The sequence below is a fragment of the Lissotriton helveticus genome, chromosome 12, assembly GCF_964261635.1.
Source record: "Lissotriton helveticus chromosome 12, aLisHel1.1, whole genome shotgun sequence".
Lineage (NCBI taxonomy): Eukaryota > Metazoa > Chordata > Amphibia > Caudata > Salamandridae > Lissotriton > Lissotriton helveticus.
Window position 1 is genome coordinate 123,254,704 of NC_136073.1, and position 22,187 is coordinate 123,276,890.

General features: G+C 39.0%; 1 protein-coding gene across 8 annotated transcripts in view; it reads left to right on the plus strand.

Moving 5' to 3' along the window:
• LOC144799967 (beta-galactoside alpha-2,6-sialyltransferase 1-like) overlaps positions 1–22,187 on the plus strand; it is a 419,348-nt gene that overhangs the window by 235,119 nt on the left and 162,042 nt on the right. For 4 of the 8 annotated variants that reach the window (XM_078671614.1, XM_078671612.1, XM_078671615.1 and 1 more), the window contains exon 2: positions 21,336–22,183. The exons of the other annotated variants lie outside the window; for them this stretch is intronic. In XM_078671614.1, the coding sequence (XP_078527740.1) occupies positions 21,373–22,183 (811 nt within the window). In that variant the 5' untranslated portion in view covers positions 21,336–21,372. The remainder of the gene's footprint in view (positions 1–21,335; positions 22,184–22,187) is intronic. 8 annotated transcript variants of the gene reach the window in all.

Consider the following 22,187-nt stretch of genomic DNA (forward strand, 5'->3'; position numbering starts at 1 on the left):
CATCAGTGATGTCATCAGTGATGTCATTTGAGATGTCATCAGTGATGTCATCAGTGATGTCACTGACCATGTCATGAATGATGTAATATGTGACATCATCAGCAGTGAATTGCGGGTGCGCGATATATAGTTAGTGCAACTAACTATATATGGAATTTCAATGGTTTTGTGTGAGTAAAATAAGGTTTTGTAAATGCTAATTCCTAACTATATATGGTCTATAACCTATGGTTTTTTCAGTGAATATATATATATATATATGTATATGCAGAAAATGTATCCACTAACAAACAATGGGATATGGACGAACTCCTCTGTGAGTTATTCAAAGAAAACTTTATTGGAGCGTTTAGAGTGTCAACGTGTTTCAACTGCTCATGGCAGCCTTGATCACGACAGTGTGCGCCATCTTCAGGGTGCCATAAATAATGGCGTGTAACAAACATAGAAAACATTTGCAGGTTAGGAGAAAAGGTGTGATAGACATTAAACAATTTCAATGATATACACACTAAATGAAATGGTATTCACTTATATCATTTCTTGTAATTCATTATTTCATATTTTCGTTTTTTTCCAATGTGAGACACTAAAATGCATAATGCCACAATAAGAAACTCCTGCTGAATATTTACAAATAGACATCCATTCAAATTTCAGTGCAAGTTTAGAAAGATGCAGCTTGCTAAATGTTTAGATGATGGACAATGTTCATCCCTATAGAAAGTATTTCATTAGGAATTGTATATATAAAAGGCAGGTAAAAACATAAAAGCAATTACAAGTGAAATGCCCTTATCTTCACATCTCATTTTAAAAAAAGTCAGTCTAATATATATATATATAGTGATTCAAATGTATAGATCTAAATTCGCATAGGTTATCCATAAAAGAATCACATAATAAAATATTATAAAAGTTCCTAAAATACAATTTGGGTCAGAATACACAATTCAGTCATACATTTAAAATAGACAGACACGGATCAAGGGATAGCAACCAAAGTCCATCTAAAAGACATGAATATAGTGCTAAAATGTAAGTAATATTAGTTATTTAGCATAAAAACATAGACTGATATAATCTGCCAAGTATGCCCAACTATGTCATTACACTTGAAATAGATTTTATGATCAATTTACAGTACAAGCAGAGATGTGCAAACATCGCAAATGAAAAAACATAGCATAGATGAAAAGGTCAATAGAAAGAGGAGAACCTGATTCAGGGGTATGCAGAAATAGATTGTAGGTGAATGGTAAACAAAAGTAAGTCCTACAATCGTTACCCGTGACAGTGTATTTTAAACACAGTCTGGTACTCCTCGTTACTCAGCCTCGTATGGTAAAACCTCTAACTGTGTGTTGAGTTTGCTATTATGGATGGCATTAGAAATGTAAACAGATACTGTATGGCATAAAACCACATTGTCAAGTTTACAGATAAAGGTAAAGGCATCCTTATAATGAATACGTTTTTTTACCAAAAACAATGGTTGCAATGTTTGAATTCTAAGATCTCTATAAAATGTGCAAAAAAGAATAACGTGCTAACTGCATCGGTTAGATGTACCATCACATGGGCATTTAGGTAACTTCTGGGACCAGACCCCCATTTTAGGGAAAGCAACCATAAAGCGAAAGGTGCCTATTCGCGTTCTAGTAAGGTAGAATCTATGTTATGTACTTTATAATAGAAGCAGATAACTCTGAATGCTTTGTTGTACATAACCTGAAAGATATGTAGACACAGTAGATTTAAGGCTCTCTCTAGAATCCATGTCGCCCACTCTTTTCCCAATAAATATAGCTTTTAGTTCTTACATGCTGTACTGTAGGACACCAGCAGGATCCTCAATACTAATGGTCCCATCCACTTTATTTACAAGGCTCTTTACGTATAGCAGCCATAGGATTTTCCCTCTGTGTTCGAGGGTTAGGCAATCTCTTTGGTACATTTAGTGCCAGCTTTACTCAATATGCTTTGCCAAAGAGTGATGGGACTTGCCTGAATACTGTGAATACTGTGATCACTAGTTCATTGTGAACTATGTATATTGAAGTTGAGTTGGGCACTGCCAAAAGACTGCCAAGGAAAAAGTTCTCCTGTGTCTGTAGGAGGGAACAATTCATCAGGCCCCACAAAGAGGCCGCATAGTTGAGACTGGGTATACTTTTGCTTTTATATAGGGTCAGAAGTTATCTGATAGGTTTTTCCCAATTTTGGCTGCGAATCTGAAGAGGGGTTTTTAGAAATTTCAGTTTTGCTGCTTCCAGCTGTGGCCCCCAGTGTCCACTACTAGAAAAGTGTATGCCCACGTAAGTAACATTTTCAGTTTCAGCAAGCTCCTCCCCCTTAATGTGGTGGGTTCTCTTTTAAGCCCTCCCATTCCCACATATCATGGTAAAAGTTTCCTTTAGGTTAATTTTCTTGTGAAGGCCGTTGGCTGTTCTGGAGCTCAGCACCACATCGCCTGCTTACAGGAGGACTGTGATTGGGCGTTTACCTACACTGGGAGCATCCGCCTTACCCTTTGTATGGACTCATCCACCAAATTGATACATAGCGAAAAAAGGATGGGGGCAAGGACACATTCTTGTCGGATCCCGTGTGTAACCCTGAGGCGTGGAGTGCATTTGCCCCTTGGTCCATAACGTACACATGCAGTTAAATGTGCATACAAGTGTGACAGAAATGTGCCAATCTCTATAGAGGTGCCCATCTTAACCAATGACTGCCACAACTTTGCGTGATTTACCAAATCAAACTCACTGCTCAAATCGTCAAAGCATAAATGAATGTGTCTCTCTGTAGCTAAAGTGTATTTACTGATAAGGAAGAACAAAAGTTACTTACCTGTAAACTGTGGTTCTCCAGTATTGGTGTCTTTCATAGATTCACATGCTTGAATATTCCCCGTCGTCGAAATGGGAGTCCCACGGTACATAAAATAGCAGTAACATATGCATGTATACATGAAAAAATTATAAATAAAATATACATACATATACTGTAATAAAATGTAAATTCTAAAAGTACCATAGAACATAATAGGCCCATTGAAAAGCCTTAGGGAGAACTCACTTTAGTAGCATATTAGTGTCATTATGTGTTGGTCCACATTCCAGCCAATCAGGCTGTAGCCTCCTCTAGAACCTTCTCCTCAGAAGCCCAAGTCCTCAGATTTTCGTAGCACAAGTAAGTAAAAGTGCCTGAGGAGAAGAGAGCCTCTGAGGGGAGGATGAGAGGGTCGCATGTGAATCTATGAAAGACACCAATACTGGAGAACCACAGTTTACAAGTAAGTAACTTTTGTTCTTCTCCAGTATTAGGGGTGTCTTTCATAGATTCACATGCTTGAATAAGAGTAGAAAGCAGTAAATCATCACAGAAGTCATAAAGGAGACATAGCAAGCAAGTAAGGTAATATAGCAGACAATATGCAATAAATACCAAAATATTATTAGAAAAAACCTTTATGACTGGAGGCGGGTAGCAACAGAGGCTCACCTTTACTGGAAAAGATTCCGCAGCACCGCTTGACCTACTGCCGCATCCGTGGTGTCTGTTGATTGCAGGCAGTAATGTTTAGTGAAAGTATGGCTGCTCGACCAAGTAGCAGCTCTGCAGATCTGTCTTAGGGGTACCCCCGCAAAAAGGGCAGCCGAAGTAGACACCGCTCTAGTTGAATGAGCACGAACTGGAGCAGGAAGGGGCTTCCCAGCCCGTTGGTGGCAAAAGGATATGGTAGAGGATATCCACCTGGTTATGGTCTGTTTGGTAACAGGTTGTCCTTTGCAAATTGGGCCATACGCCACAAACAATTGATCTGACTTTCTGACTTTTTGCAGTTCGTTGAATGTAGAATTTGAGACAACGTTTCACATCTAATGACTGCAATGACCGCTCAGCTGGAGGAAAGAAAGTTTTCAGGATTACAGGTTCGTTGAGATGAAAGTCACTGGGAACCTTCGGGATGAATTTAGGATTAGTTCGCAATGTCACAGCTTCATTGGAGAATTGCAGGAAAGGAGGCTGTATGGTAAATGCCTGGATGTCACTGACACGTCTTGAGGATGTCAAGGCGAGCAAGAGAGCAATTTTCCATGTGAGAAATTTTAGACTTGCAGAGTGGATAGGCTCAAATGGAGGTAGAAATAGTTGAGACAAGACCAAATTTAAGCGCCAAGCAGGTGGATGGCGACGGATAGGCGGAAACATCCTAAAAAGGCCCTTGTAAAATTGCTTAATGATTCTCGAGGAACATAGAGATGTGGAACCATCATGGCGGAAGCGGGAAATCGCCGCCAGGAACACTTTAAGAGTTGAGTGTGACAGTCCTGATTTCGCCAGAGATAAAAAGAAAGGTAAAATCTGTTCAGGTTTTGCAGTCATGGGGTCCAAATCTTTGGTGCGGCACCAGACACAGAAACGCTTCCATTTTAATTGGTAGGTTTTTATGGTGGATGGAGCGCGAGCACACGCTAGCACCTCCCTGCAGTCCTCATCGATATTTAAAAGTGCAAATTCATTGTACTCAGGTTCCAGGCATGGAGTTGGAGGTATGCTGGATCCGAGTGACAGATTTGTCCCTGCTTCATTGTGAGGAGGTAAGGTAGTGGATGAAGCGGTAACGGGTCAGACAGCGAGAAGAGGAGCAGGTCCGTGAACCATGACGCCTGGCTTAGTGAGTCCGCCAGAACATTGGCCACACCCGGCACATAAATGGCTGTGAGATGAATTTGACGTTGAATCGCCCAATCCCATATTTCTTGTGCCAGTTGTGAAAGTAGGAGAGACCTCGTGCCGCCCTGCTTGTTGAGGTAGTGCATGCTGGTGGTGTTGTCCGTCCTCACCAGCAAAGTGTGTCTCTGCACTAACCTCTGGAAGGACTTCAGGGCTACGAAAATCGGCAAGAGTTCTAGGCGATTGATGTGCCAAGTACGTTGGGTCGCTGTCCACTTTCCTTTCACAGACATGCCGTCGAGATGCGCTCCCCATCCCTCGAGAGACGCGTCTGTTGTAAGCGTCAGAGTTGGAGGTTCGTCTTGGAAGGAACGGCCCGCAGATATGTTTGGAGGGTGAGCCCACCACTCCAGCGCTTTCTGGATGCGAGGTGTTAGAAGGACCTTGTCCTCGAATGACCCTGACACCTGTTTCCACTGCTTGTCTAATTCCTCCTGTAGAGCCCTCATGTGCAATCTGCAATTGGGGATCAGTTGGATGCACGAGGAAGCCATGCCAAGGAATGATTTGAACATTCGGACAGAAACGTACAGTTTTGATTGTAGGAACTGCACCATCTTTACCATACGGTCCTGCCTTTCATGGGAAACAAACACTTTCCCCTGCGGAGAATATAGCGAGGCTCCGAGAAAATCTCGCCTTTGAGACGGATGAAAGTGTGACTTCTGGCAATTGATTGAAAGCCCCAAGGTTTGGAAGAGGGAGACGCAGACTTGAGTGTGCTGCTCCGTTAGGTGAAAAGTTTTGGCCTTGATGAGGCAGTCGTCCAGGTATGGGTAAAATTGGACACCTTGGAGACGCAGGAAGGCAGCTACTGGGGCTAAGATCTTGGTAAAGACCCTCGGTGCTGATCGAAGGCCAAATGGTAAGACTTTGAATTGGAAGTGTAGCTGTCCGACTGTGAAGCGTAGATACTTCCTGTGTCTGGGGTGAATTGGCACATGGAAATATGCGTCTTGGAGTTCGATCGTTGAAAAAAATTCCCCTGGATTGAGATAATTCAGAATTTGAAGCAAAGTTAACATCTGAAAAGTTTTCGAAATGATAAATTTGTTTAGGGCCCGTAAATCTAAAATTGGACGCTGTTCCCCCGACTTTTTCCTGACTAAGAACAATCGGGAATAAAACCCCTTGCCGCGTTGACCTTGCGGCACAACCTCGATGGCTCCTTTTTTGATCATCAATTTCACCTGGGCCAAAAGTTCTTTGAGGTGAGGTGAGGGTGGCCCCGAAGGTGGACGGGTGGGAGGGAATTTTGTGAACTCCAGGGTTTGTCCTTTGGAGATAACGTCTAAGACCCATTGGTCGGAGGTGATTTCGGACCATTTGCCCAAAGTATTTTGAGATGCGACCTTCAAGATTCACAGGCGGCAGGAGAAAGGAACTGGGACTGTCACTGTTTTTTATTGCTTGAGCCACCTCTGTAAGTTGTTTTCCGTTGGTATGGTCTCGTGGTGGACTGACTTTGGGATTGGTAGGAACCCCTCTGTTGGTTATCGTTGTAGGTGTTGTATGAACGATATTGACCTGATCCTCGAAAAGTAGAGGAACCTCCGCCTCTACCTTGCGCCCCCCGAAAGGGCCGTTTTTTGTACTGGAGGATAGCTAAGGACTTTGCCGTGTCGGTGTCCATCTTTATCGACTCCAGGGCATCATCTACGTGTTTGCCAAACAAAGAATCCCCGTCGTATGGCAAGTCAAGGACCTTTGCTTGTACCTCTGGACGGAAGGTGGTAGACTTCCACCAGCCTTGACGCCTCAAGACTGCAGCCCCAGCCAATTGACGGAAACCCGTGGAGGAGATGTCGAGCGCGCAATCAATAATTTCATATGAAATTATCTCTCCCTCCTGAATAATGGCCTGTGCTTCTGCACGGACGGCATCGGGTATTTGAGGAAGCAGTGCGGCAATCTCGGACCACATCTGGCGGTCGTAACGGGCCAAAATTGCTAAGGTATTGGCCGCTTTAACCCCTTCGACACTCATGACGAGCTGGGCTCGTCATGAGGTAGCCTCCTCGCACGCTCATGACGAGCCCAGCTCGTCATGAAACATGGGAATGAGTAAATCCCAGCGTACGGGCGGAATTCCGCCCGCACTAAAGAGGTTAACAGTGGTAGCTGCCATGGTCGTAATTTTTTTACCTATAGAGTCCAATTTGCGGCCTTCCTGATCCAGAGGAGACGTGAGTGGTGTAGCAGGATTGCGGGATCTTTTCTGTGCTGCTTGAGTTATAACAGAATCGGCCTTTGGTTGTGAAATCAAACAGGCAGGGGAAGTCGGAGGAGCCTTGTACTTCTTTTCCAATCTGGGCAAAACTGCAGGTACAGAATTCGGATGTTTCATTAATTTAAGGCCCTCCTGCCAAATATGGTCAATGATAGGTATTGTGTGGGTTTGTCTTTGCGATACGTCCTTAAAATCGTATAAGAAACATTCACTGTCATCTTGTTGTCCTTCGATTGTGAGATGAAAGCGCTTCGCAGCACGGACCATCAAATTATGGAAATTTGCAATGTCCACTGGAGGCGATGCTAGTGGTGAGGTGGGCGGAGTGGAGGGTGTGTGAGCCCTGTAATCATCCCACTCATCCATATCGACGTCATTGTCGTTGTCACCCGTGTTGTGAGGGTCAGGATCCTCGTTGTCAGTGTCTGGACGAGCACCCCCTGGTGACGCAGGTGCGACAGGTGCAGGTGCTTGAGGAAGTAGTGGTTGAGGTTGTGGAGGAGGAGGTGGAAGCACTGGAGAGGCAGGCGTAGATGGTGGGAATCTACGGTTATAGTCATCGAGCATGAGCTGCAAGTTCGTGACCAAAGACAAAGGTATTTGGGTAACCGGCTCCGAAGTAAGTGGTTCAGAGTCCTCAACTGGAAATAAATCGTTCCCATCTTCGACGTTATGCACTTCGTCACCCTCATCACTATACTCCTGACATTTAATGTTCAAATCAGATGGACTAGATGCCTGATTGAAAATTTGCTCCACCTCTGAATCATTTCCGGATTCTTCCTCACCAGACTGAAACAATTGTTCTGGAAGATGAGTCCCACTTCTCACTGGACTCAGTTGAATGAGAGGAACTGTTCGTAAAGAAGAAGCAGTCACCACTGTAAAAGTGGTAGCTGTGGCTAAAGGTTGATGAGACGACAACGAGCCCGTTGACGTCAATGCGGCAGTCTTAGAAACAACCTGAGGCGTCTGTTTCGTCGTCATTGATGAAAGTGGTGCTGAAATCGAAGGTTTTTTCTTCTTCGTCGACGAAGATTTCTGTTCCGTCGATGGGGCCGTCGACGAGATTGGAGCCTTACTCATCGACAATGATGTAGACGTCGACGGAGTCGTCGACGAAGATATGATGGTCGTCGACGGAAGCACCGTCGACGAAGCAGCCGTCGACGATAAAGGGCCCGTCGACGAGTTGCTTTTGGACGACGATTTGGTGGTCGTCGACGAGGTTCGCGTCGACGATGACTTCTTTAAATTGGAAGCGTAAACTGGACATATTGCAAATATCAGTGTTCACAGTGAAATGGAGAAGGACATTTGATGACTTTAGTTAACATATTTACTCAAAATGTGGAATTTGGACAGTCCCCGCCTGCATTACTACACCTTATGTTTGTGAGACTTGGATATAGGCCTACCAGAAAGTTAAGGCTGATAATGGTTTACAAGGATATGGGAGTATAGCATTTTTATACTGCCTAGAAAGTCCTGCATCGTACGGAACATCTTAACGTAATTTACTGTTTGACTAATAGTTTCTTGAAATCATGCTTTGTCCACCCTATTTAGTAAGCTTTAAAGAATACTCTAGTTTGCATCTATCAGTATTGCTGACTTATAACCCCTTTTCTCTCTCAGGTATGACTCCTGAATATTATCTCCAAAATAGTGTTTGCCCTTAATATTATGGTCAAAATATCATCATTTGATTGGAAAAATGGGGACCCCTACAATATATTTAGTTTGCTATTCGTAGGGAATTCGTGAACAATTTAGGGAAAGGAAAGGTCTAGCAAACTCAATATCTATATATTGCCCTAAAACATATATCTACTACCGAACACTGTACAACATTAAGAGGAAAAATTCAGAGACACTATTATATCCAAAAAACATGTTCTTATTTTATTTCATATTTTAGTTTTTATACTTATTATATTATTGATTTTTTTAGTCTCATTTTTTCTCTCTTGTAAAAATTACATCAGGTTCATATAGGTTGACAATCAATTACACATAGTGAACATATACTGAATAAACAGTGCAAATCAACAATAAAACACAAAACAATATACAAAAGTGCTATACGATATAACCAGTCGGTGGAAAATTAGATGAAGGCAATGCGGTGGAATGGAACTACGCGCGTTTCGGCCAGATGGCCTTCGTCAGGTGACCGTCATTCATACGTTACGAACATAATCACGTGTAACATATACCTAAACAACAAAAAAATAATAATGTATATATAAATTACACATAAATATCATAACAATTAGTGCTGTCTTTTACTTTATGTACAGTGACTGTAGGGTCAGGGATTACGACTATACAGAATGTTTATATATCAAGCTATCTATTTACTCTATGTTATACTATGTTGCCTATTATTTAAAACATTATCATATTATATCAGGTTTATATGGGTTTATTTGTTTATTCATTCCATTGTCAAAACTTAGTTTCTGGTGGATATCTCGTTGTATATCTAAATTGGAACATTCATCCTCATAAAATCCATTTTTATTAAAAAAAAAATTCTGGTATCCAGTATGATGTATCTAACAATTTAGATGCTTCATTTCTACATATTCCCAAATGAAGAAGACCAATAGAAAAAGAGAAGAACAGTGAACAAACCAGGAATAGCTTTGGGTGGTGTAGAGGTGGTATTAAGATTTACCAAGTTATGCAAAAGACAAATATTGTACTTACATAGAATAAGACTGATGTGGCATATAAAATATTTGTTTCCTATGGATGTCAAGTGTCTTTTAGCGACGACGACTCTATTTACAAACTGCAAGACAAGCATACGATTTTATTTATGCACCAGGAGAATTATTTGATTAAACTATAGGCGCTAACAGATCTATCTTATAGATATACCTGATAACTTTTCTTTCAGTTCTCCTTGTTGCTGGCGTTATCTTGGAACGCTCCGAAGTTTAGTTACAATTTTATATATATTCGTGGAGGGTACTTCTGATTGTTTGTATCTATGTTGGCCTTGGAGATGGAGACAAAGTAGATGGCATTTGTATGATAGATTGCTACTATACTTTTTTTAAATCATAAGATATGTTTTAATAATATCTAGTAATGTTCTAATAACCAGTTATAAAACGTGTTGTCTCTGTACTAGTAATTAACGTACAGCGCTGGATGGAATTAAAGCTATACCACTTATCGTTTGAACATAAATTGTCCAGTTTTTTACCCAAAACATTTCTGAAACTTATTTTTATCATACCTTTGATATATCTTCCTCACACTTGTCCTTCTTTTATTGTTCCTAAAATGAGTCACAATGTAGGGACATCTGTTTCTTCTTTGCACTAACGGAAACAGCAGACAGTATTTTACGAGCTGATTATAAATTATAGTTAATACTCCTCGTATATTACGTTTACTTCGATAATTATTACCTTATATTAGTCTTTTATTGATCTTGTCGGGTAATTCATTAATTTGACGTACGCGGAGGGCAGGTAATCTAGAATATAGGATGGGTACAGAGAGATCGTTAGTATTGTCCATACCCGCAACTTCTTCACAGATAAAACGATATGTTGTTTTTGTCTTTAACCTACAACCATACCCTCATTTTGATGTAGCTCTGGTTTAGTATGGGATCTGTTTTAACGTCGTCTCCAGTTCTGTCGGTCAAGCAGTCTAGTTTGAGAGCTCAATATTTATAGGGCAGACGTGCCTTATTAGATTGCCGCTAATAGTTTACAGCTGATCTACGTCTCCACTACGCATTTTTCTGACATATATTCCTATAGACGGAAGTGTTTAACTCCCTACCCGTATGTGCTTCATAGATATGAATGATGGACTAATCAGTAGTCCTTGTTTACAATTGTCGTACTCCAAATGAAATGGAAAATAGACTTCCGTAGTTTGATTTATTTATTTAAAATGTTTAACAGTGGGGGCTATTTTAGCAATATTCTGTTTTATATTGCGATGGCTTCTGATGTTCTCAATTATGGTAGATATGCTTGCAACTTATGTACCAATATCACCAATTATTATTCCGTATTACTACTGTACCTCCACATATCACTACGACCCCATACTATATGTATCTATCTATTTCCCCCCCAAAAAAAATTTCAATCAATTTAATTATAGTTTAACATTATTTATGGCAAGAAAGAAGTCAACGAATCCTCATTTCCTTTCGTATTGCTTTCACATATGTTTTAATCATGCCATAAATTAATTTTCTCTACAGACAAGTCTATATTTTAGATCCAGACAAAAGCAATCTCAAATAATTGCTTGTTGCCAAGGAATTTCAGAGTTTAAACCTGATCTTGCGGTGTCCAGAGTAAAAATCCAATATACTTCGCGTTTTCGGCGAATTTTATCTATATTGATGCCAGGTTTAGCCACAATTTTTTCTAACACTATCCACTGTATTTCTTCTGGTTTGTGATCATTTTCAATAAAGTGAGCTACTAGGGGAGCATTCAATTTTTTAGTTCGAATTGCTGACTTATGCTCAGTGACTCTAGTGCACACTGACCGTGAAGATTCCCCAACATATCCCTTATGACAGGGACAAATAAGTAGGTAGATAATGTTTGTAGTTTTGCAATTAGTCATACCTTGCAGGGGGATAGGGAGTTTATTGAACGTTCATTTTTTTGTCTCTATTGCTTGTGGACAGATTTTACAAGTTCCACATTTGTAGTTTCCTATTATCGGAGCCCCGGTAATTATATTTCTTTGACTTTGGTCTTTCGTTGTTATCATCCTTGATCTGACCACTATGTCTTTTATGTTTTTTTTTTTTTTTATATGCAAAGAGTGGTTTTTGGATTGCTTCATTACTCATTTTGTTGATGTTAAGGATATGCCAGTTAGAGTATAGGATTTGGCGAATCTGATTATTGAGCTGGGAATGTCTTGTTACAAACACCAAACTAGCATCACGCTTATCGTTGGTGCCTGTAAGGAGGTGCTCGCGATCATAATATCTTGCTCTTTTATATGATTCGCGTATTAATCTATGTGGGTAGCCACGTTCTACGAATTTCTCCTTCATTACAACAGCTTTCTCATCATAGTCAATTAATCGGGTACAATTCCTCCTCAGTCTAAGGAATTGACTGAAGGGAATGCTATCATTTTGTGATGTGGGATGAAAGCTGCTGTAATGAAGGAGTGTATTTCGGGCGGTGGGTTTAACGAAGAGGTCCATTATCAGTTGTCCTTCATGATGTTTGATCCTTAAATCCAAGAATTCTATTTCTGAGTTGCTTACTTTTTCAGAAAATTTTAAGTTCGGATCACAGACATTGATCCATGATATGAATTCTTGTAAAACATCTTCATTGTTATCCCAAATGAAAATGATGTCATCGATATAACTTGACCAGTAAAATATCGATTCAAAGAATGGTGCCACCTTGTTAAAGATATATTTTTCCTCAAAATGTGCCACGTAGATATTAGCAATTGTTGGTGCGCATGAAGCGCCCATACTGACTCCTTTAGTTTGTTTATAGAGTTTCCCTGCAAATTCGAAGATGTTATTTTCCAGAATGATGTTAAGGCAGTCTAAGATAAAAGGCATGTTACAGTCAATATTGAACGACTCTATAAACCATTTTGTGGCTTCTATGGCACCCTTACAGGGAATGTTAGAGTACAAACTCTCTACGTCCAATGTCACCATCCATTGTCTATGGGCATTACATTTTGTGCCTTCAAATTGGGTAATCACATGTCTAGTGTCCTGAATATATCCTAGTATTTTTCCAATATGTGGACGCAAGATTGCGTCTAGATATTTCGATATTGGTTCAGTCACACTTCCGATGGTGGTGACAATTGGGCAAAGGGGCGGGTCCTGTTTGTTTTTGTGTACTTTTGGGATACCATATATACTGGCCATTTTTGGATTATCTACATTCATAAACTCATATTCTTTTTGACAGATATCACCATTGTTTAAAGCTTTTGTTATCAATTTGGTGATTTTGTTTTTGATTTTGGTAGTAGGGTCCCTCTGGATATTGGTATAGAACTTGGTGTCGCTGAGCATAAGTTCCATTTTTTCAATGTAGTTGTTTGTATCTAGGATAGCGATTCCACCCCCCTTATCACAGCTTTTTACAGTTATGTGGGTAGATTCCTTGAGTTCCAGTAAAGCTTTGTATTCATCAATGGAAATATTATAGGGAGTATGTGGTATGTATTTAGTGATATTTTGTAATTTGGACATTACAATCTTTTCAAAAATTCCTATTTCAGGATCTATCTGATCTAAAGTTGGAGTGAAGACCGATTTCGGGGCCAGACCAGATTTATTTTGTTCACGAATATCACATTCCCTGTTAGAAAAGAAGCTCTTTAGTCTTATTTTTCGAAAAAAGGTCATCATATCATTAAATAACTCAAACTTATTCAACCCTGAATGGGGAACAAAGGAGAGTCCTTTTGATAGCACAGCAATAGTGGCAGAATTGGTGTTATGGCTGCTCAAATTGAAGATAGGTATTGTTTTTACTGTCTCCAATACCTCGCATTTCTTGTTTCCAGATACCGATCCGTGTTCTGCGGATGGTCCTGGAAATGGGGTTGATATTGACCTTGGGGTTGGTATGATTGGTTTTGTGGATATTGTCCTTGAGGCTGATATTGTTGATTTTGTTGGTATTGCTGTTGAGGCCGATATTGGGATCGATAGTTCGGTCTCCAATTGCCTCTCTGTTGGCGCCTCCCTAAAAAAGGTCTATATCCTTGGTTAGATCTAAAACGATTTCCTCTGGATTGATATGGCGACATACTAGAGTTGCTCCCTGAGTCTGAAGAATTGGAGAAGGTTGAAAAGTTTTTTGATCTAGATTCTCGATGTGTATCATAATCCTGATCAATTTCATCCGGTTGGCCATAAAAATTATCAGCCAAATATGGATATACCTTTTCCCTACTGAAAAACCGTAGGTCTTTTTGTAATTTATCCATTTTTCGTTTAAACAAGTAGTCCCCATATGAGTTGAGATCCATCTCAATGTCCTCTAGCTTTTTTTTGATGTCTATTATTACTGTGGAATTTTTGATCTTATCCTCAAGTACTGTAATTTCTTTAGCTAGTTCATCAAGTACTTCTTTCACAGTTTCTACTATAAGCATCATATGATCCCTGGAACATCTGTTGGAAATAAGGGACCAACATTCTAAAAAGTGCTTTAGATGGACAAATAGGCCAGGGATATTTTTGATTTGAAGTCCCTGGGGGATAACTCCAGCTTTAAGATAGTCTAATATGAATCTACCATGGAGTTCAATTCTTTTACTTTTCTTTTTTAAGGCCAATAGTTTTAGTAACTCTCCACATTGCTCATCATTAGATGTATTTCTATTTTCAAAACTCACAGATGATCCCACCATAGAGGCAAATTCTTTGTCGCTAAACCCATATGATTTTAATGTGGCCATGATAGGGTCTAAACGGTATGATCTAATTTTGTAAGGCAAATGGTAAATGTATTACTTGAAGTAACTTTCAATATATAATAGTAACAGAAAAACAAAAGGGATATAGAATGAAGGAGAAAGGGAATAAATGTAATATAAGGTAAAAAAGAGAATAGAAAATATATGACAGGGTGTAGAGGCTACAACCAACGCTTATGGACAAACTAAATTGGATGACATTAAAGGCAACTAATATAGTAACATAACCTTAACATTGCTAGCTTGGCTGGCTAACTAAATAATTACAATGATGAGGCAAGAATTATAAATAACCCCTCATGGACCGGCCACGAGTATCTATTGATTGGAAAAATGGGGACCCCTACAATATATTTAGTTTGCTATTCGTAGGGAATTCGTGAACAATTTAGGGAAAGGAAAGGTCTAGCAAACTCAATATCTATATATTGCCCTAAAACATATATCTACTAGTGAACACTGTACAACATTAAGAGGAAAAATTCAGAGACACTATTATATCAAAAAAACATTTTCTTATTTTATTTCATATTTTAGTTTTTATACTTATTATATTATTGATTTTTTTAGTCTCATTTTTTCTCTCTTGTAAAAATTACATCAGGTTCATATAGGTTGACAATCAATTACACATAGTGAACATATACTGAATAAACAGTGCAAATCAACAATAAAACACAAAACAATATACAAAAGTGCTATACGATATAACCAGTCGGTGGAAAATTAGATGAAGGCAATGCGGTGGAATGGAACTACGCGCGTTTCGGCCAGATGGCCTTCGTCAGGTGACCGTCATTCATACGTTACGAACATAATCACGTGTAACATATACCTAAACAACAAAAAAATAATAATGTATATATAAATTACACATAAATATCATAACAATTAGTGCTGTCTTTTACTTTATGTACAGTGACTGTAGGGTCAGGGATTACGACTATACAGAATGTTTATATATCAAGCTATCTATTTACTCTATGTTATACTACGTTGCCTATTATTTAAAACATTATCATATTATATCAGGTTTATATGGGTTTATTTGGTTATTCATTCCATTGTCAAAACTTAGTTTCTGGTGGATATCTCGTTGTATATCTAAATTGGAACATTCATCCTCATAAAATCCATTTTTATTTAAACATTTTTTCTGGTATCCAGTATGATGTATCTAACAATTTAGATGCTTCATTTCTACATATTCCCAAATGAAGAAGACCAATAGAAAAAGAGAAGAACAGTGAACAAACCAGGAATAGCTTTGGGTGGTGTAGAGGTGGTATTAAGATTTACCAAGTTATGCAAAAGACAAATATTGTACTTACATAGAATAAGACTGATGTGGCATGTAAAATATTTGTTTCCTATGGATGTCAAGTGTCTTTTAGCGACAACGACTCTATTTACAAACTGCAAGACAAGCATACGATTTTATTTATGCACCAGGAGAATTATTTGATTAAACTATAGGCGCTAACAGATCTATCTTATAGATATACCTGATAACTTTTCTTTCAGTTCTCCTTGTTGCTGGCGTTATCTTGGAACGCTCCGAAGTTTAGTTACAATTTTATATATATTCGTGGAGGGTACTTCTGATTGTTTGTATCTATGTTGGCCTTGGAGATGGAGACAAAGTAGATGGCATTTGTATAATAGATTGCTACTATACTTTTTTTAAATCATAAGATATGTTTTTATAATATCTAGTAATGTTCTAATAACCAGTTATAAAACGTGTTGTCTCTGTACTAGTAGATAACGTACAGCGCTGGATGGAATTAAAGCTATACCACTTATCGTTTGAACATAAATTGTCCAGTTTTTTACCCAAAACATTTCTGAAACTTATTTTTATCGTACCTTTGATATATCTTCCTCACACCTGTCCTTCTTTTATTGTTCCTAAAATGAGTCACAATGTAGGGACATCTGTTTCTTCTTTGCACTAACGGAAACAGCAGACAGTATTTTACGAGCTGATTATAAATTATAGTTAATACTCCTCGTATATTACGTTTACTTCGATAATTATTACCTTATATTAGTCTTTTATTGATCTTGTCGGGTAATTCATTAATTTGACGTACGCGGAGGGCAGGTAATCTAGAATATAGGATGGGTACAGAGAGATCGTTAGTATTGTCCATACCCGCAACTTCTTCACAGATAAAACTATATGTTGTTTTTGTCTTTAACCTACAACCATACCTTCATTTTGATGTAGCTCTGGTTTAGTATGGGATCTGTTTTAACGTCGTCTCCAGTTCAAGCAGTCTAGTTTGAGAGCTCAATATTTATAGGGCAGACGTGCCTTATTAGATTGCCGCTAATAGTTTACAGCTGATCTACGTCTCCATGACGCATTTTTCTGAGATATATTCCTATAGACGGAAGTGTTTAACTCCCTACCCGTATGTGCTTCATAGATATGAATGATGGACTAATCAGTAGTCCTTGTTTACAATTGTCGTACTCCAAATGAAATGGAAAATAGACTTCCGTAGTTTGATTTATTTATTTAAAATGTTTAACAGTGGGGGCTATTTTAGCAATATTCTGTTTTATATTGCGATGGCTTCTGATGTTCTCAATTATGGTAGAAATGCTTGCAACTTATGTACCAATATCACCAATTATTATTCCGTATTACTACTGTACCTCCACATATCACTACGACCCCATACTATATGTATCTATCTATTTCCCCCCCCAAAAAAATTTAAATCAATTTAATTATAGTTTAAAATTATTTATGGCAAGAAAGAAGTCAACAAATCCTCATTTCCTTTCGTATTGCTTTCACATATGTTTTAATCATGCCATAAATTAATTTTCTCTACAGACAAGTCTATATTTTAGATCCAGACAAAAGCAATCTCAAATAATTGCTTGTTGCCAAGGAATTTCAGAGTTTAAACCTGATCTTGCGGTGTCCAGAGTAAAAATCCAATATACTTCGCGTTTTCGGCGAATTTTATCTATATTGATGCCAGGTTTAGCCACAATTTTTTCTAACACTATCCACTGTATTTCTTCTGGTTTGTGATCATTTTCAATAAAGTGAGCTACTAGGGGAGCATTCAATTTTTTAGTTCGAATTGCTGACTTATGCTCAGTGACTCTAGTGCACACTGACCGTGAAGATTCCCCAACATATCCCTTATGACAGGGACAAATAAGTAGGTAGATAATGTTTGTAGTTTTGCAATTAGTCATACCTTGCAGGGGGATAGGGAGTTTATTGAACGTTAATTTTTTTGTCTCTATTGCTTGTGGACAGATTTTACAAGTTCCACATTTGTAGTTTCCTATTATCGGAGCCCCGGTAATTATATTTCTTTGACTTTTGTCTTTCGTTGTTATCATCCTTGATCTGACCACTATGTCTTTTATGTTTTTGTTTTTTTTATATGCAAAGAGTGGTTTTTGGATTGCTTCATTACTCATTTTGTTGATGTTAAGGATATGCCAGTTAGAGTATAGGATTTGGCGAATCTGATTATTGAGCTGGGAATGTCTTGTTACAAACACCAAACTAGCATCACGCTTATCGTTGGTGCCTGTAAGGAGGTGCTGGCGATCATAATATCTTGCTCTTTTATATGATTCGCGTATTAATCTATGTGGGTAGCCACGTTCTACGTTCTAGTCGTCGTCGCTAAAAGACACTTGACATCCATAGGAAATAAATATTTTATATGCCACATCAGTCTTATTCTATGTAAGTACAATATTTGTCTTTTGCCTAACTTGGTAAATCTTAATACCACCTCTACACCACCCAAAGCTATTCCTGGTTTGTTCACTGTTCTTCTCTTTTTCTATTGGTCTTCTTCATTTGGGAATATGTAGAAATGAAGCATCTAAATTGTTAGATACATCATACTGGATACCAGAAAAAATGTTTAAATAAAAATGGATTTTATGAGGATGAATGTTCCAATTTAGATATACAACGAGATATCCACCAGAAACTAAGTTTTGACAATGGAATGAATAAACAAATAAACCCATATAAACCTGATATAATATGATAATGTTTTAAATAATAGGCAACGTAGTATAACATAGAGTAAATAGATAGCTTGATATATAAACATTCTGTATAGTCGTAATCCCTGACCCTACAGTCACTGTACATAAAGTAAAAGACAGCACTAATTGTTATGATATTTATGTGTAATTTATATGTACATTATTATTTTTTTGTTGTTTAGGTATATGTTACACGTGATTATGTTCGTAACGTATGAATGACGGTCACCTGACGAAGGCCATCTGGCCGAAACGCACGTAGTTCCATTCCACCGCATTGCCTTCATCTAATTTTCCACCGACTGGTTATATCGTATAGCACTTTTGTATATTGTTTTGTGTTTTATTGTTGATTTGCACTGTTTATTCAGTATATGTTCACTATGTGTAATTGATTGTCAACCTATATGAACCTGATGTAATTTTTACAAGAGAGAAAAAATGAGACTAAAAAAATCAATAATATAATAAGTATAAAAACTAAAATATGAAATAAAATAAGAAAATGTTTTTGGGATATAATAGTGTCTCTGAACTTTTCCTCTTAATGTTGTACAGTGTTCGCTAGTAGATATATTTTTTAGGGCAATATATAGATATTGAGTTTGCTAGACCTTTCCTTTCCCCAAAATATCATCATTGCCAAAATATTGTGGGAGAGAATAGAGAGGGTATGTATATCATTCTTTTATGTTTCAAAATAATGTTGGTGTTTACAATATAGTATTCTAAAATATCATAGTATTTAATATTCTGTTATTTGCAAAATGTTAATATGAATGAAAAAGCAGAAACATGTAGGCATATTTTGTGAGTCTCCAGGCAAAAGCAATATGAGAAACCACTGGCAGAAAAATATTTATAAATAAGGCCGTTGGCTAAGGGTCATTGCCTCATTGCACAGCCTAATGTTATAGTTCTAAAAGAAAGTCTGAAGCAGCTGTTTTCTTAACATCAGAGTTTTTGTGCAAAGTAACATGAAATGGTTCAGTGTCTCTAATCCACCAAACTCGCAGGTACATAAGCCAGAAGTGTCCATGGTCATATCCCAATATTTTATAGAACCAAAAACAAGTAATATTCCCAGTGTAAACTTTCCATTAAGGGCTCTCATGGACTCAGGCTGTACCAACTCCAAATACGGTTTAAAGATCTTTGAGGCTTTCAGCTTCTAATAAAACTTTAGTCAGCAATCAATCTTGGTGAAGCTCTGGCAAGAATTCATTAAATGTTTCTAAAAGTTATCCTTAATAGTTATGAGGTTGGACTAGGTAATTAGGTCAGAAATTTTCCAGTAACCCGTGCATCATATTGCGTTCAAAGTGTGTTTAAAGTGTTGCTGTGATTGTATTTTTTTCCAACCATTACAAGTTCAACCATCATTCCAATTATATTTGTGCTGTTTGACTAGTCTAGAGTCTACCCCAGTAGAGAAGATGTTTAAGGCTGATTATAAACTCAGTGCTATACAAGCCATCTTTGAGTTGTAAAACGTCCAATGGAGTACCAGAGCCAAGGTGCAATAGAGTTCGGAGGAAGTGATTTTTGATCTGCTGAGGTTTGTTGACCTGTATATGGCTCCATAGTTCAGCCCAGTATGTAGCTGAAGTATCTGTTTTCTAAGACTAGTTTAAATGGGGTTCCTCTAGTATTGGGCTTATAGCGAAGGACTGCACTTGTAGTCAGGCTGATAACAAGGACCCTCTTTTCCCTTTGTTTAAAGCATGACAAGTGAAAATGGCGAGGAGGTTGACTTGTGCACAGTTCATTGGTATTCCCCCTCATCTCACGTATTTGTCTGAACTGGTTTCTGTGGGAGAAAAACTTTAATTACCCCTCATCCATGCTTTTCTGAGATAAGGCTTTTTATCATACTATAATGTATACTTGGCTGCCAATGAAGTATCTTGTGTATGTGTGTGTGTGTATGTGTGTGTGCATGTGCATGTGTGTGAGTGTGAGTGTGTGTGTGCGCACACATGTTAATTATTTTCTTTCCGTGTTTTGAGAGCCATCAGGGTCACTTACTACTAGGGAGGGGTGAAAGTTCTTACACTTTATAATGGAATCTTGATGCCCCTTACCTTTATAGTGGACATTTGGTCTTCAGGGGCATAATTCAGGTCGCTGCAGCGTCTGTGGTACAGGGGGGTCCCGAACTATGCAGGAAGCCCCCAAATTTGGAAGGGTGCCCCCTTTCAGCCACAGGCCAATGAATATTTGTGAGATATGGGAGACTTGTATCCCTCATCACATTCTGCAGGAGGGTGGGGCTATAATTTTGTCATTGCCTTGTGGTACCTTGTGGTGGAGACTTAAGGTCCTTTCCATTCAAGAAGAAACCCTTATAAATATTTGACTTGAAAAAGAGCTCTTGACATCTTAGCCCTGTGTGAGTGACTGATGTCCCTGCTATCCAAACCTTGTATCCTTGATCTTACTCATATCCATAGTCAAATGTTATCTAAAACATTCAGACCTCAAACGTATCTATAGTAAAAGCCCACCCCATTACACCAGTCTTGACTCCACCACCCATGCAAAAAAGAGGAGGACTGCAGTCGCGAAGACCTCTTCCTCCAGAATTTTACCTCCAGCCCTAGTATATGCTTGCAACCTGTTGTAGAGTATGATGCCAAGTAAATGCAAATAAGTCCTGCTGACTGAGCCTAGAGGTTTCTTAATGTTTGGGAAAGTATCTTATTAAAGTATTGAGTGCATTAGATTCCATAGTCTTGGGTGACGTCTTGTGTCTATTACAGTTGAGAACTTTGAGGCTAAGCACTGTAGGGCAGAGCCTCTGAGGTCCACTACTGAGCATTTCATCTTTTGCCAACAGGTTTCTCGAGGGCCTCTGACTTGCATCTTGTCCAGCAATGGATCTCCTAGGATGGTTCTTGAGTGCTCCACGACGGGCCAGCAGTGGGTGCCTCTGTGTCACCTTTTCCTGTTTGTGCATGGCCGTCCTGTACTTGGTGTGCTTGAAGACGGGACTCATGCTCCAGGATAGCGCGATGAGGAATGCCCACCAACAGCATCACATCAAACCTATGGCAGTCTCCATCATGAAGATCCTACGCAACATTCACACCACATCTGGAGGCAACTTAAGTGTTGCTTCTGCCAGTGGATACATTAATGTCTTTTCAAGTGTGACCTCTGCACCTGAGCATCACTACCCTACGGTTCCAGAGAAAAAGACAAGTAAAACTCCTGTTAAATCGGGGGGTGGCTGGTTTAATGGAGTAACTCATTTTTCCCATGCGCTAATGAGTGTTTTGTCAGGGTCGCAACATGAACCAGAAAGGCCCAGCTACTGGCACAATGCCCCCAGGAGGTCCTCCCACTGGGCAGTGTGGGACGAGACGATGTCATCCAACCAACTCAACAAACGTTTACAGAAGGTCTTTCTCAGCTACAGAGCTATGAACAAGTACAACGTAGTGCAGGGGGATCTCAAGCGGGGAAGTAACAGGGCCCAGCCTGCTGGGCATGAGCTGCTTTGCATGCTAAAAGAAAGAGCAAGTGTGGAGGCACTCCAGTCACACCAAGGACCACTTGACACAGTGGAGTGGGCAAAATACCTCCCTGTCCAAAACCTCTCAGAAGAGTTGGGTCCCCTGAAGAATTGTGCTGTGGTCTCATCAGCTGGGTCCATCCAGAGGTCCAGACTGGGCAAGGAAATAGGTAA